Source organism: Mauremys reevesii, linkage group 11 (assembly GCF_016161935.1).
Source record: "Mauremys reevesii isolate NIE-2019 linkage group 11, ASM1616193v1, whole genome shotgun sequence".
Taxonomy (NCBI): Eukaryota; Metazoa; Chordata; order Testudines; family Geoemydidae; genus Mauremys; species Mauremys reevesii.
Genome location: NC_052633.1, coordinates 70,626,261 through 70,641,466, shown reverse-complemented (window position 1 = coordinate 70,641,466; position 15,206 = coordinate 70,626,261). Strand labels below are relative to the sequence as shown.

The 15,206-nt window shown below is 44.1% G+C and overlaps 1 protein-coding gene across 5 annotated transcripts in view; it reads right to left on the bottom strand.

Moving 5' to 3' along the window:
* CNTNAP5 (contactin associated protein family member 5) overlaps positions 1-15,206 on the bottom strand; it is a 397,960-nt gene that overhangs the window by 282,593 nt on the left and 100,161 nt on the right. For all 5 annotated transcript variants that reach the window (XM_039494759.1, XM_039494757.1, XM_039494760.1 and 2 more), the window contains exon 2: positions 5,893-6,003. In XM_039494759.1, coding sequence (XP_039350693.1) covers positions 5,893-6,003 — 111 coding nt within the window. The remainder of the gene's footprint in view (positions 1-5,892; positions 6,004-15,206) is intronic.

The following is a 15,206-nucleotide window of genomic DNA, read 5'->3' as shown; positions in this document are numbered from 1 at the left end:
TCCTGCCTATTGGAATATATAATTCATAGGCACATTTGGAGTGTGGCACTTCCTCTTCTGCCATCTGGTCTGCCACTCTCTTGTGACACATCCACTCCAGGGAGCAGATGCCAGCAGTTATGCACAAGAAAATTAAAGTAGACTGTACAGCAGGCTCTGCAACGTGGGGGATGAAATATGAGGAGAGGGGGTTAGAACTCCACTGCGAACTGTGCTGCAGGCATGTTTAGATGAATCTCTTTTATTAAGAGTGCCAGGTAATTATAAACCAGACAGAATGTGGCATTTATTACACCCGGTCTATTTAGACATTCTTTGATGGTAAAACATGCATGAGATCACCACGTCTCCCATATTAAAATTAGAAGGATGAGATGATGAATGAACTTTCTGTGGGCTTAGCAGTTTACAGCATCACAACTAAGAGGGATATTCTTCCCCCAGTCCTCCTGCCCAACTCCCATTGGCTTTGATGGGAGTTCTGTGCACGGGTTGGAGGAAAGGGTATATGCCGATCTGCTTGTTTCTGCACAGCTCCGGTGTTATTTCTCTACCGTTCATCACAAGTTGGAGGTGAACAGGAAGGGCTAGGGGAAAAGGGTCTCTCATCAGCCTCTGTGCCAAAGAGGACTGATACATGAGCTCATGTTCTCCATGGCAACAAATTATAATGCTAGAGACACACGGGCTGTAAGATCATATGGTTCTCAGGCTGGAGTCCCAAAAATAAACTGAAAAGAACAAATCCAGCAAAATGTACAAATTGTAAAATATTAATTGTGAAAATGGCACTTGAAACCCCCCAGTGTTCTGCAATCAGTGTGGTTTTTTGTTTTGTTTTCTTTATTTTATGTGGAGCTGCTTAGGATGTCTGTACTTATTACAGTGTTTTATTAATATAAAGTAACACAAATGCTTGCCCTCCGTCTTGAGCATCTTGCAAGCAGCTCAGCGGGCTTTATATTGTGCTGCAAACTCTTGGACTTCCTGCTGAAAGTAAGTGCTTCCCTGCTGCACAGCCTTACTTTAATGCCCAGATCAAACCACCTGCCATAAAACAAATCACATTTGACCAAAAAAAAAAATCTATTTCTTCTAAGCTACAATTATCTACATTGAGAGCTCAGGCTGGGAGTTTATGGGGATCTGTGGAAGCCTAGTCTTATTATAGCAATTAGTCCTTTTTCATCTATTTATTTGTTTATGGTAAACAAAAATTCAATTTGTTAAATCTGTTCCAGAAATCAGATTTACCAGAATTATATGGATCAGAATTATATTGACTACTTTAGTAGATCCAACATAGCGTTAGCAGTATTTGGATTGAGCCCCTTCACTCAATCTAACATTTGGATTGAACTCCATCACAAAACAAACATTTTATCCAGGGATTTTTTCTGTAACATTTCAGTTCTGCAAGTCTTTTTAAAAACAGCCTTTCACTATTTATTCAACAGCCTTCAATTTACTATTGTCTATTACAGTACCACGTTGACAATTTTACAAGCTTTCTGCTAATGTAGATCTGGGTCACACTTTGTTTCCATATGTTGCATGCCTCTTTGTATTAAAATATATTAATCAGGCTGCTATTAAATACGTGTGCATATGGAGACACTGTTCCTTGCTACTCTGAGTACCTGTACTTATTCTGAAATGCATGGTATATGCTTATTTTTACATGAGCTATGGTGTGATAGATAGAATTCTATGTAATCCTTTATATTGCAGGTATTTATCCAAGGGGCAGGGGGGATTGTTAAATAAATATATGTTTCTTGAAAGCTCTAGAAACTGAAGTCCTGTGGTTTTGTTCACAGATAGTTTCAGTGGTCACCATCATAAACTCAACCTTTACCTACAGTTATTTGCTATGAACAAATAGTTTTGATCCTAAATATAAGGAGCCAGATCATCAGTCGGTATAAATGAGTGTAGCTCTATGAATTACAATGGAGTACACCTCTATTTACCTCAGCTGTGGAGGTACACCTATATTTACCTCAGCTTTGGATCTGGTCCAAAGGATTTAGGAAATCGTGATGCAGAACCTGTGGGGGGATATTGTGTTTGTAAATAATCCCTAGGGTACAGTTTATGCGCACTGGTGGAACAAGCTCCTCAGCCCTGGGATAGGAACTTAGTTTAGTCTCTGTGCTAAATTCTGCTCTCTGTTACACATGTACAATTCTGTGGAAGTCAGTCAAATAGTACAGATATAACCAAGGGCAGCTCCCAGCCTCTATGTTCTTCATTCTGGTGAAATTCACCCCTGTGCAGGGATCACATTTATGTTTTTCATAGGCCCTGAACAGGACTTTTACTCAAGAGTGAATTTCACATGCTCTCTCTTTTGCTATCAGCGAGAACTGTGCCTACGAGGAGGTGGTTTTCATGATGTTACACTGTAGGTCTAATTAGAGCTGAACTGATGCCTCCAAATATTCAGCATCATGTATTTTTAACAGAGCTGTATTTCCTGCCTCAGCTAAGAATCCCATTTAAGCTGGTTTCATTTAAATATCATTACCACAACTTTAAATCTGCCCCAAGTAATGACAAGAGTGTAGCTACACCACACCAGGGCAGACTCAGAACCAACTGCGGCTCAGAGAAGCACAATCCTTCCCCTGCTGGCTCCTCACTCTGGAGGAGGAATGAACTACTTCATCCCATTTCACAGAGTATCTTATTCCCCAATATGCCTGGCCAGCTACTCTGGTTGGTATGTTGGGGAGGGAGGTGGAGATAGGGCCTCCTCTCCCTCCACATCCCTTGTGTGGAACTGGGGTTGTGTCTGCACCACTTCTGAATTGTGGATGATGTTATAAAATTGTGTCATGAAATTACTGTGTCACATTCAGTCTATATGTATGTGGATCCCACTTGTGTTAGCAGGGCTGTGTTATGTCTTTGCCAGGTCAGAGACAATGGCGAAGGATCAGCACTCAATGATCGTGTGAAAAAGCTGGCTCAATGAAAAATATTACCTCACCCACTGGTCTCTCTCATATCCAGGGATCAATGCGGTTACAACAACACAGCAATATTCAAAGCAAAACACTTTGGGACAATAGGTTTGCTACACCTGAGAGAAGCCGCTGCCTCCTCTTGTCTGAAGGGGTGGGGATGGGAGTAACGGAGAATTAAAGTAACTCCCCACTTAACATCGTCCCAGTTAACGTTGTTTTGTTGTTACGTTGCTGATCAATTAGGGAACATGCTTGTTTAAAGTTGTGCAATGCTCCCCTCTAACGTTGTTTGGCAGCAGCTCGCTTTGTCCACTGCTTGCGGGAAGAGTAGCCCGTTGGAACAAGCTGGTGGGGGCTTGGAGACACGGTGAACCGGCGGCAGCCCCCCCCCCCCTCAGCTCCCCGCTCCCCTAACTTCCCTGGCTACAGCTGCCCAGCAGGCTAGCAATTGCAGGGCATTCAGCTGTCCCTCCCGGCACTGCTGCCCTTGCCTGCCTTGCCTGCTGCCTGGAGTTGTTGGGCTGCTGCCTGCTGCCTGCTGAAAGGGAAGGGGAGAGAGTGTCCCCCCTCCCCTCCTCCCCCCCCCCCCCCCCAGAGCAGGCAGAGGTAGGGACAGGGAGGAGGGGAGGAGGGAGGGAGCTGCAGCTGCTTTGCTAGCTGCAAGGCAGTGTGTAGTCAGGGGGCAGGCAGGGGTCAGGGGGGCAATGCCAATCTCAGCCAATATCACGGGTGGTGTGTGTGTGTGTGTGTGTGTGTGGTGTGTGTGTGTGTGTGTCACACACACACACACACACACACACACACACACACACACACACACACACACACACACACAACACACACAGTGAGTGTCTGCACCACTGCACCGTGGAAGTGGAGGGAGTGGTTGGAGGAGTTGAGATAGCGGGTTCATCATCACATTTCATTTCTGCAGGAAATGATTGCAGCCACTGATCTGCATCCATTATTATGCCATCTTAACCCTTGAGGGCTCAGTCAAGTGCTAGTTCATCATTTAGCAGCAAGGCATTCCCTGGGAAATAGCCCACCCTCTGACTCCACCACCTCAACCAAGCTTCGCAATCACCATTGCAGTCTACAGTATTAAATTCCTTGTTTAAAACTTATACTATATATACACACACATACTATATATATATATAATCTTTTGTGTGGCAAAAAAAAATTCCCTGGAACCTAGCCACGTCCCCAATTACATTAATTCTTATGGGGAAATTGGATTCGCTTAACATCGTTTCACTTAAAGTAGCATTTTTCAGGAACATAACTACAACGTTAAGTGAGGAGTTACTGTACCATAAGACAGAACAAAAGGTCAGGTGACCCCAGCAGGAGTCTATAAAAGGACTCCCGGGAGGATCTGGTGAGAGAGCCATTTTGCACCAGATTAAGATGAGAGACGGTGCTGAAGGGGTAGTATAGACAGGGTGATGGAGGACCCTGGCCGCCCGCCTGATGCAACAGAAATGACTCCTCAAGGGAAGGGGGATCTAGTGAGGGACATTGTGTTTAGGATGTTTTTTGTAAGTAAAAAAGAGCATAAAATCATAGACTGAACAATGTGTGCATGTGTCCATACTGCCTCACAGCTATTGCATGCCCCAGATGGAAAACTTTAAACCAGAATCGTGTCATGTTTTTGTTTGTTTTTTGGGGAGGTAGGGGTTGGCAGAATGGTGTGTAAGTACTGGGGAGCCTGAAAGGTCAGTGCTGTGCCCAGAAAGGCTAGACAGTAGGGAAACAAGACCCAACACTCAAGGTTTCTTGCCAAATTGATGTCTGTCTTTTTGCTGAGTGGATTCTTCAACCTTGTGTATGTTGCGCAACTGCCTCACAACTTCCTTTCCAGCTATTTATTGAGAGAGATTCTCACTGAATCAAAGTTGAGATATTTCACTTCCATTTAATACCTCTCCAATCTCTGAACATCTGTATATACTGCAAAAAGCTTTTATGGCAGCTAGTAGAGTACATCCAAATAGGTGTCTTTGTAAAGCTACTCTGAAGAGAGCCAGATAAACATGGTTTGGTATAGGACAGAAATCTCAGGCTTGCTATTTTTAAGAAAGAAAAATGAACCTTATTTCTTTTCCATAAAGGTCTCCTGTCTTATAAGACTAACCCCTGAAAATTGGAACCAAGACCAAGTCAAGGGGCTTTAGTCTAAGGACAGTAGCCAGCAAGGGAGAAGCCACACCACAGAATGTGACTCAGGGAAATGCTAACCCATACAGCAAATAGAAATCTGGAGAACTGCAGAAGATTAGGGTTTCAGGTTAGTCACAGAGGCAGCCTTCTTCTTCCTGGTAACATGGAGTTTGGTCCTTATGGATTCCCACTGTGTTTAAACCCACTAGCCATACCTCAGGACAACCCTCACTTCCCATTTCTTGCTTCGGGGTGGAGACCTGAAGAGAAGGTCACCTCTGCAGGGCAAAGAGCTGTGAATCTCTTCTTCTCCACTTGAATTTCCAATGGCACTTTTAAGCCTAATTGACTGGGGTCCTGACCCATAACTAGGGTTCCTACATGCAATGACAACACAAAGAAAGGAAAGAAAGAAAGCGGATTGCTACTGGACAACTGGATTTAGGAACAGTGCAGCAGATTTAACAGGCTAGTTTGTCCTGGGACTACAGGACCTATAGGAGAAAGCAAAAGAAACTAATGGAGTCTACTTGAACTTCCACTTTAGTGGCCCTAAGCATCTGCAGTAAATTTCCACTGAATTTGGGGCTTTCCCCAAACATTAATGAGCTATTTTCAACTAGCAATGCACCTCAGATTGTAAGAGATGATTCCAGGCAGGCGCTGAATATTCCACAAGCTTCTACCCAAATGAATTATTCACGAAAGCTGTAGTAAAATCTGTCGTGGGCATTTCACCCAGTGACCTTACCATCCCGTCTGTTGAGCTTGGCGAAGTTGGGACTGTGAACGCTGAAGAGCTCTGAGGAGCTGTCAAAGGCAGTCAGAGGCAACAAGGATACTAGTGCATCATCGCAATTATCTATAAAACAAAGGAGAAAAACAGGATGTCAGATAAAAAGTAGGAAGAAATTTGCTCAGTTGGACTTTTTGGGAAAAAAACAACACCATTCAAACCTTGGTCTTTAACAAACTGGTAACTATTTATTGAGCTGACATTCTGAGCAGATCAGTGTGATTAACTGATCATCAGAGAGGGTTCTAACAAGGAAATCTGAACGAGCAGTTACTTAAGTTAGCAAATTAGTGGAGGCAGCCAAAGACCCAGTTTTTAACTGTCATGATTGCCCTCAAGTTTTGGTGGTCCCAATTGGAGACTGATTTCCAGACGTGTTGACTATGCCACAACTGTAACTGGAGTCAATGGAAAAGCTGCAATTGCTCAGATCCTCTGAAACCCAGGCCTTATGTGCCTCAAGTTGGGACCACCAAAATTAGACAACTTTTGAAAAATTGAGCTTCTGTACCTACTTTGCTTTGGATGACTAGAAGCCGGTAAGGGAGGAAGAGTGCTGGTTTGCCTAGGGAAGAAGAACCTTTCTACTAAAACATTGATAAGGTTTGTTGGATACTAAAGATCTATTGAGCCCAGAGGCAATTCATTGGGTGGTGAAAGTCTCAAGGAAACACCTTCAGATTTGGTTGAGCTATTGGAGCTACTTGGCGGAATTTTAAGACTGTTTCAGTCTATCAATAACTGAAAGACAAACTGATCTTCCCCACACTCATTATGTTGTAAAATTCAACAGTTCCTGCAGAATACTGTAGCAATGCCCCCCACCAATCCCTGAGCCAACACAGACAGAATAGTGCTTAGTTTCTTCATTAGTGAAAGACCCTCAAACACACATATGGAATGTGGGAGTGGAAGTGACAGCATCTCACCTCCATACTAAGCAGAGGAAAATTACATACATACATAGGGACTCAACAGCAAGGGGAGGAGGCTAGATTGTACTTAAAGAGAATCCTATACTATACTAACAGAACACCACTGGCCATCACATATAGTTCCCAGCTAAAACCTCTCCAGCATATCAACGATCTACAACCTATCCTGGAAAACGATCCCTCATTCTCACAGACCTTGGAGACAGGCCAGTCCTCGCTTATAGACAGTCCCCCAACCTGAAGCAAATACTCACCAGCAACTACACACTACACCACAGAAACACTAACCCAGGAACCAATCCCTGTAACAATCCCTCTTGCCAACTGTGTCCCATATCTACTCTAGCGACACCATAATAGGACCCAACCACATCAGCCACACCATCAAGGGCTCATTCACCTGCACATCTACTAATGGGATATATGCCATCATGTGCCAGCAATGCCCCTCTGCCAGGTACATTGGCCAAACCAGACAGTGTTTATGTAAAAGAATAAATGGACGCAAATCAGACATCAAGAATGGTAACATACAAAAGCCAGTAGGAGAACACTTCAATCTCCCTGGACACTCAATAACAGGATTTAAAAGTGGCCATCCTGCAATAAAAAAAACCTTCAAAAACAGACTTCAAAGAGAAACTGCAGAGCTACAATTCATTTGCAAACTTAACACCATCAATTTGGGCTTGAATAGGGACTGGGAGAGGCTGGCTCACTACAAAAGCAACTTTCCCTCCCATGGTATTGACAGCTCCTCATCAGTTATTGGGAGTGGACCACATCCACCTTGACTGAATCGGTCTTGTCATCACTTGTTATCCACTTGTAAGGTAACTCCCTTCTCTTCATGTGCCAGTATATTTATGCCTGTATCTGTAATTTTCACTCCATGCATCTGAAGAAGTGGTCTTTTACCCACAAAAGCTTATGTCCAAATAAATCTGTTAGTCTTTAAGGTGCCACAGGACTCCTTGTTGTTTTTGTGGATACAGACTAACACAGCTACCCCTCTGATACTATACTATGGAGGAAGGCTAGAATACTTCCCCTCATCCCAAGGAGTTAGGCTAGCTATACGTTATCTACTGCATCTATTTCCTTTTCCTCCCTCAGCTCCTTTTCTCACCATCTCTTCTGAGCCAAACTTGACCCTGATAACCTGCTATGCGGCAGCTGAACTTCTGAGCCCACAGTGTTTGAATGAGGATGAAGTTAGTCAACGCAAAATTTTCTCATTACTGGCTGTTACATACAAGTCCGTGACTACAGCACAGGCTTTCATTAGGGGTATAAAACCATTAATTTTAATGGAGTCACCCAGGGAGAAAACATGGGTTTAATTACAGGAAAAAGTCCTGCAGGTTAGCAAGATCTCAGACTCTAAGTCCCGTCCCTTGTACAAATATAATTATCGGGGAAAAAAATGTATTAATGCCACATTAAGGTTACAAAACTCAAGACACACACACCCCACAATGATTTGACAGTAACATTAATTCAGCCATATTGGCAATTTAGGGCGTGACACAAAGCGGACTGATGTCAATAGGCGCCTTTTTGTGACATTGAGCTACAGATCAGCGTTTGGGGCAGAACAGGCATGGCAGGAACTGCTGTGATTAGAATCCCTACTTGAGCTCCCTAGTACCCGGGGGAGTGAGCCGCTTGCCCTTCTGTAGGGTGAAGCTACCTGCTCTTGGCAGCACAGCTGTAGGGCTCATTCCCGTCTTTCCCCCATTGGCTAATTTGTACTTGAGGGCACAAGGAAACAGCCATTCTTGGGTCTCCCAAAGGCATGGCCAGCTCTTTCATACACACACACACACACACACACACACACAGACCAACCAACTGGCCACACAGGACAGATTTCCTCCCATGCATATGTACAGAAGAGTCAGACACAATAGGATCCTTCATATTTTGATTACCAGGCAGACTGAAATGTAAACCTAATGTTTGCCAACAGAGAACTTTATGTTAGAGTTAAGAGCACATGAATTCATTTAAAGTGCACAGGCATGCGAATGCACCCCTTCCCCCCTACCCTCCCGCAACCTCCTTTATCTGATTGGTTGAATGTATCTCAATGGTTGTATGAAATGTCCCTAATCGCAAGGGAAGGCAAATAGAGAATTACTGGTAATAAGCAGAAACACAATGTTAAATCCTGCTCTGAGTTACAATGGTGTAAATCAGGAATAATCACACTGGCAAAATGAAGTTACTCCAAGTTTATACTAGCATAATTGGGATCAGAACTTGGCCCGTTGCTGGAAAGATAGTTGATAGACTGTTTAAATATTCATTATATGTAGCATGCAAAATGTATTCGTGAAACCCCTAATCTGAGAAGAAAGCTAGTCATTTCACCAGCAGCAAAGCACTTGATCACGCTTGCTAATCTTCTGCAAAAAATATTGAAGAAAAACAGATGTGTAGTCTTCATGATGGGATTAAAAAGGATCATATTAATATCACCTGTTGGCTTCACTACATAATCAAGAGGAGACTTACACATACTATTTTGTGTTCCTCTTCTGGGCCCTGATCCAGGAACTTGAGTAAAGACTGCAGAATAAAGCCATCCATCCCAAGATTTATTCAATATTGTTGAAATGTCGCCGCATTAATTTCAGTGCTCAGGACAGTGACTGGACCGAATGCTGGCCTCAATCAAGCACTGTGCAAATTTCACACCCAGCTCCTCTCAGCATTTCATCTCATTCCCGATTATCTTTCCCTGCATGGCCTTCTCTCTCAAAATGATCAACACTTCTGTTGAGTTGCCCCATTTCATATAGTGGTTTTGCAAAGTGCATAGACATTAAATAGTAGCAAGTGACAACAAAACAGCCAGCAATCGTGACCGCATTTCATTTGTTATGAAGCTGGTTAGCCTGACCTAGATTCAGACAAAATCATGGAAAGGCTTACATGGGACTCAGTCAGTAAAGAATTAAAACATGGTAGCATAATTAATACCAATCAACATGATTTTACGGAAAATGGATCTTTGTTAAAGAAACTTGATATTTTTTGAATGGATTACAAATTTGTTTGATAAAGATAATTGTGCTGACATAATATATTTAGACTTCTGTAAGGTATTTCACTTAGCCGTGCACAATATTCTGATAAAGAAAAAAACACCATCTTGTACATCTAGTAATTTTCCACCTTATATAAATTCTATTTAAGGCTGGGGAGTAAGGCTACCAGGACTCTTCTCCACTGCCTTCCTGCCCAAGAAGAAAGACTGCTGAAAGTACCTGAAGAGACAAAGGAACTGAGCTGTGGGAAAGGTAAGGGCTGAGTCCAGACTAAGACAGGAGTCTATTCTGTAAAGAGAAATAACTGGAACTCTAAGCTAAAGAAACTCTGCAACTTGTCTAAAACAACATTTAGGGTGAGAAATTATTTCTTGAAACCAGTCTCTTTAAGATCTTAAGCTTAGTATACGTGTTTTGTTTTATTTGCTTGGTAATCTGCTTTGTTCTATTTGCTATTCCTTATAATCACTTACAATCTGCCTTTTATAGTTAATAAACTTGGGGGGGGGCAAGAAGTTGTGCATATCTTCCTCCATATAGAGGGAGGGGGCAAATTTATGAACTTACGTTGTATAGATTTCTCTACAGCACAAGACATTATTATTTTGGGTGTACTTTCCAGAAGGGAGCTGCACTTGAGTGCAGGGTAAGTTCCTGGCTGAGTTTTCTGTTTGCAGATTCAGTGATTCTACACACCTACCTGTGTATGTGTGCTACCAGAGGCTGGAGAGCCTAATTGAGCAAAACAGGGAAAGGGAGCCCAGGCTGGTGGAGCAGGCAGGGAAATCCCAGTACATCAAGTGGCATCCCAAATGTGGGGGGGAGGGGGAGGGACTCTAACCCATCACACCTGTATTATCCAGGGGGTCAGACTAGCTGATCATAATTCTTCTCTCCGGCCTTAAAAAAAAAATCTGTGAATTAGAATGAGTGTTAAATTCATTTTCACTTTTGACCTGACCAAAAAAGCAAGTCTAGCCTATGTTCCAGAAAACTGAGTGGCTAGAAGAGCAGGATGAGACCATGATTTGGAACAACTCCACAAACTGTCCAAAAAGAATGCATCTGGCAGTGGCACCAAACATCTACATTTACAGAAAATTAGCACCGCATGACTCTCGTAATTATATTACCAACATATCAGTTTTCTTTAACTGTAGGTACTCAATTATTGGCATCAGGACTATCCAACAGAACTTGAAAACATAGGGTCAACAGAATTCAATTTAGCTGATCAGATCTGAACAACAACAACGTATCTCATGCACTTGCTCACTCCCTTACAAATTGCTATTAGGCCGATACCACTGTTACTAATGCAGGGGTAGGCAACCTATGGCACATGTGCTAAAAGCGGCACGCAAGTTGATTTTCAGTGGTACTCACACTACCCGGGTCCTGGCCACCGGTCCGGGAGCTCTGTATTTTAATTTAATTTTAAATGAAGCTTAAACGTTTTAAAAAACCTTATTTACTTTACATACAACAATAGTTTAGTTATATATTATAGACAAAATTTTTAGAAGGATTCTTTCTATAACAAGATGTATTACTGGCACACGAGACCTTTAATTAGAGTGAATAAATGAAGACTCGGCACACCACTTCTGAAAGGTTGCCAACCCCTGTACTAATGTATACAAACACACCAGACCCCCCCACTTCCTTCACACACCACATTGGTCAATTTATTCCTGTTACATATTGTCAGAATCCTAGTTGTGAGCTCTCTGGTACAGGTGTACTCACTACCCCCCACTGAAGGACTGTGGTACCACCAACCAGTGCTTAATTTGGAATGGAAGAAGTGCCGGGGCTCAAAGCAATTAGGTGCCAGGGCTCAAGCAATTTTTTACTTTCACAGGTGAAACGGTAAGTGCAGAGGTGCCAGGGCTCAGCCCTGGCAAGCCCCATCAGAAATTAAGCATGACCACCAACCTTTCCATTCGGTGCCACGGTAAATGTGCTTCAAATGATAATCTCTATAAAGCTACAGCAGCTGGTTGGTCTCATTAAACACTCCAGCAAATCCCACCAGCTGCCACCTCCTCATTGAGCCCTCCCACCCCAGACACCATGCCTCACAAAACACCGTCATTTCAACTGCCACAAAACAAAAGCAACCACAGTAAATTTCAACCAAATGAAAAATTTCAACATACATTTTTGAAAAGCCATTTTTTCATCTAAAAACAAAAAAAAACATTATGATCAACTCTCATTTTATCAACAAGCATTTTGGTTGTGATTTGCAAAAGGGTTAGGGTGAGATTGGAGTGTCTAACTCTCTTAGGATCTTTTATCAAGACCAGGTAGGATTTTCATGAGTGAAATTCAACATAGTATAGAGGGCTTTCAAAAGACCCTATGCACCACTTACATACCATTTAAAATCTTAAATCAAGCCTTGATCAAGACCTCAGGATAATCTCTGTGTGGGCCTTCTGCATCTGTGATTGTTCAACAAAATGATTAAGGGGGAAATTCACTCCAGTACCAGAGAGATGGGATAGAATCATAGAAAATTAGGGTTGGAAGGGACCTCAGCAGGTCATCTAGTCCAACCCCCTGCTCAAAGCAGGACCAATCCCCAGACAGATTTTTATCCTGGTTCCCTAAATAGCCCCCTCAAGGACTGAATTCACAACCCTGGGTTTAGCAGGCCAATGCTCAAACCACTAGAGCTATCTTCTCCCCCCTCCCCCCAAATGCTTCTGAGAAATATGCAGTGTAGTCAGTGTAGACATGATTGACTTTAGATCCAAGTACGCTACATCCAAATACACTTCATCCCACCAATACCTCTCCAAGTGTTCTAATGTGCATTTTGTATCAAGAGATGGATGGCACAGGATTGTCGAGCTAGTCATATTCTTCTTCAGTGTGGAAAAAAAAATTGTCTGATGTGTCTAATCAAAATAGGTTTTGATGACTTCTTCTTAATAGATGTTTCTGTGCATCACAAAGGCACCACAAAAAGAATCACACAACTTTAGTGCCAATGTCAGTCTGTGCTCAGACAAAGCCAAAGAACTAAAATATGGATGAGGCTGTTGCAGGTCAGGACTGAGGTGCATTAGTAAACTCTGTCACTGCTATTATTTTCCTTCATCTGCTAAAGGAGACAAGACAGGAAAACATTGATCTCCATTTACAGAAGCCACCTAGAAAGGTTACGAAAGGTACATCGTTCTTAATGAACACTTAGAAAAGTATGACAATCAATCAGTGAAAAGTCCTCAAAAGACTGTAGGCTACACAGTTCTTCCATGCCTGTGGATTTGGATTGCTTCTAGCTGTGCCCTGTGCTCAATGAGGCAATCATGCAGTTGTCGAAGGAGAGATTTTTACTGAGAATGTTTCATTTATTTCTATTCATAGTCCATCAGGGCCATACTGTGCTATCCATACACTGAATAGTACCTGACTCTGCCAGTAATCTGCCCCCATGGGGAGCTGAGGGCACTTGGCAAGTCACTGGGGAGGCACAGGGCAATATTGTGGCCTATGCTGCCGCCGTTTTACTATTAGGAATAACTATTATGCGATGGCAGCACTCAAAGGCTACACATGTGGTTGGGGCCCTATTATGCTGGATGCTGTAGAAGCATGGAAGATTGACAATTCCTGCTCTGTAGGGCTTCTGTTCTAATGACACAAACAGATGAAGGATAGAGAAGAGTGATACAACATACAAGCAAATGAGTATGGTGAAGAGTTGGACCAGCTTGGTTAGCTACATTGACTGGGGTTACAAGAAGAGAAGAAGGGAGCAGGAGAGAGGAATAGTCACTGCTCATTACCTGGCTTGGCATAAATCAGCAGACTGGGTTTTGCAGGCATCACAACAGAAGTGAGTCTCAAGGAGGAAGCTAAAGAATAAATTAGGTTTCCCTTATGACATTCCAATGTCATAAAGGGGACGTATAAAGGATGGAACTATCCCCTGGGAAATCTCCATGCTGTGCCAGGTTTCTGTAACAGCTACGGTTGCCAGGCGTCCAGTTTTCGACTGGAACGCCCGGTCGAAAAGGGACCCTTGTGGCTCCAGTCAGCACAGCTACCCAGGCCATTAAAAGTCCAGTTGGCCGTAGAGGCTGGCTGCGCACAGCTCCCGGGAAGTGGGAACATGTCCCTCTGGCTCCTAGGCACAAGGGTGGTTGGGAGGTTCTGCGCGCTGGCACTGTCCCTAGCACCGGCTCCGCCCCTAGCACCGGCTCCGCAGCTCCCATTGGCTGGGAACCGCAGCCAATGGGAGCTGTGGGGCCACGCCTGCAGGCGGGGGTGGTGCACAGAGTCCCCCAGCCACCCCTGCAGCTAGGAGCCAGAAGGACCTGTCACTGCTTCCCAGGAGCTGCCTCAGTTAAGTGCTGCCCAGAGTCCACACCCCTCACCCTCTCCTGCACACCTACACTCTGCACCAGCCCTGAGACCCCTACCACACACAAACTCCCTCCCAGAGCCCACACCCTGCACCCCCTCCAACACCCCAACCTCCTCCCCCAGCCCTGAGCCCCCTCCTGTACCCAAACCCCTCCTCCCCAGCCCCACCTCAGAGCCTGCACCCCCAGCCGGAGCCCTCCTCCCCTCTCACACCCCAACCCCCTGCCCTAGTCCAGTGAAAATGAGCAAATGAGTGAGGGTGGGGGAGAGCAAGCGATAGAGGGAGGGGGATGGAGTGAGTGGGGATGGGGCCTCCAAGAAAGGGCAGGACATAGGCAGGGGCTTGGGGAAGGGGTGGGGCAAGGGTGTTCGGTTTTCTGCTTTCAGAAAGTTGGCAACCCTAGTGACAGCGCAGGCCTTGCCGAGCATCCCTAGCCCGCCGTCCTCTGCCACCCCAGGCGTAGGGGGTGTACCAGGGCAGACAGGTTTGTGGCCAAAGGGCCTTGTACTCCATCTGTTCTGTACTACATAGCAGCCCATTGGCAGCTGTTCTAAGCTAAAAGCAGCCACGTGAGCCCCTCCAGCCCTCCAGAACCCCCTGAGGCACAAAAAACAAACAAACAGTCTAAAGCCACCTTTGCTCTGACCCATCCTGAGAGGTGCAGTGCAGAAGCTGGTCTCCACCCCTTTGTAGGATCAGACTCAATGTGTGCAAGTTGGAGATAGGGTCTGTCACTGAAGGAAATGGAGTATTAAAGCATTAAGTAGTATTCACAGGAAAGCTGGACGGGAAATGGTTTTCCCCACCATCAATCAGAATAAAGATAGATAAATAAATAAAAATCAAAGTCTGAAATTTTCATGAACAAAAATCATCATCATCATCATCATCTCC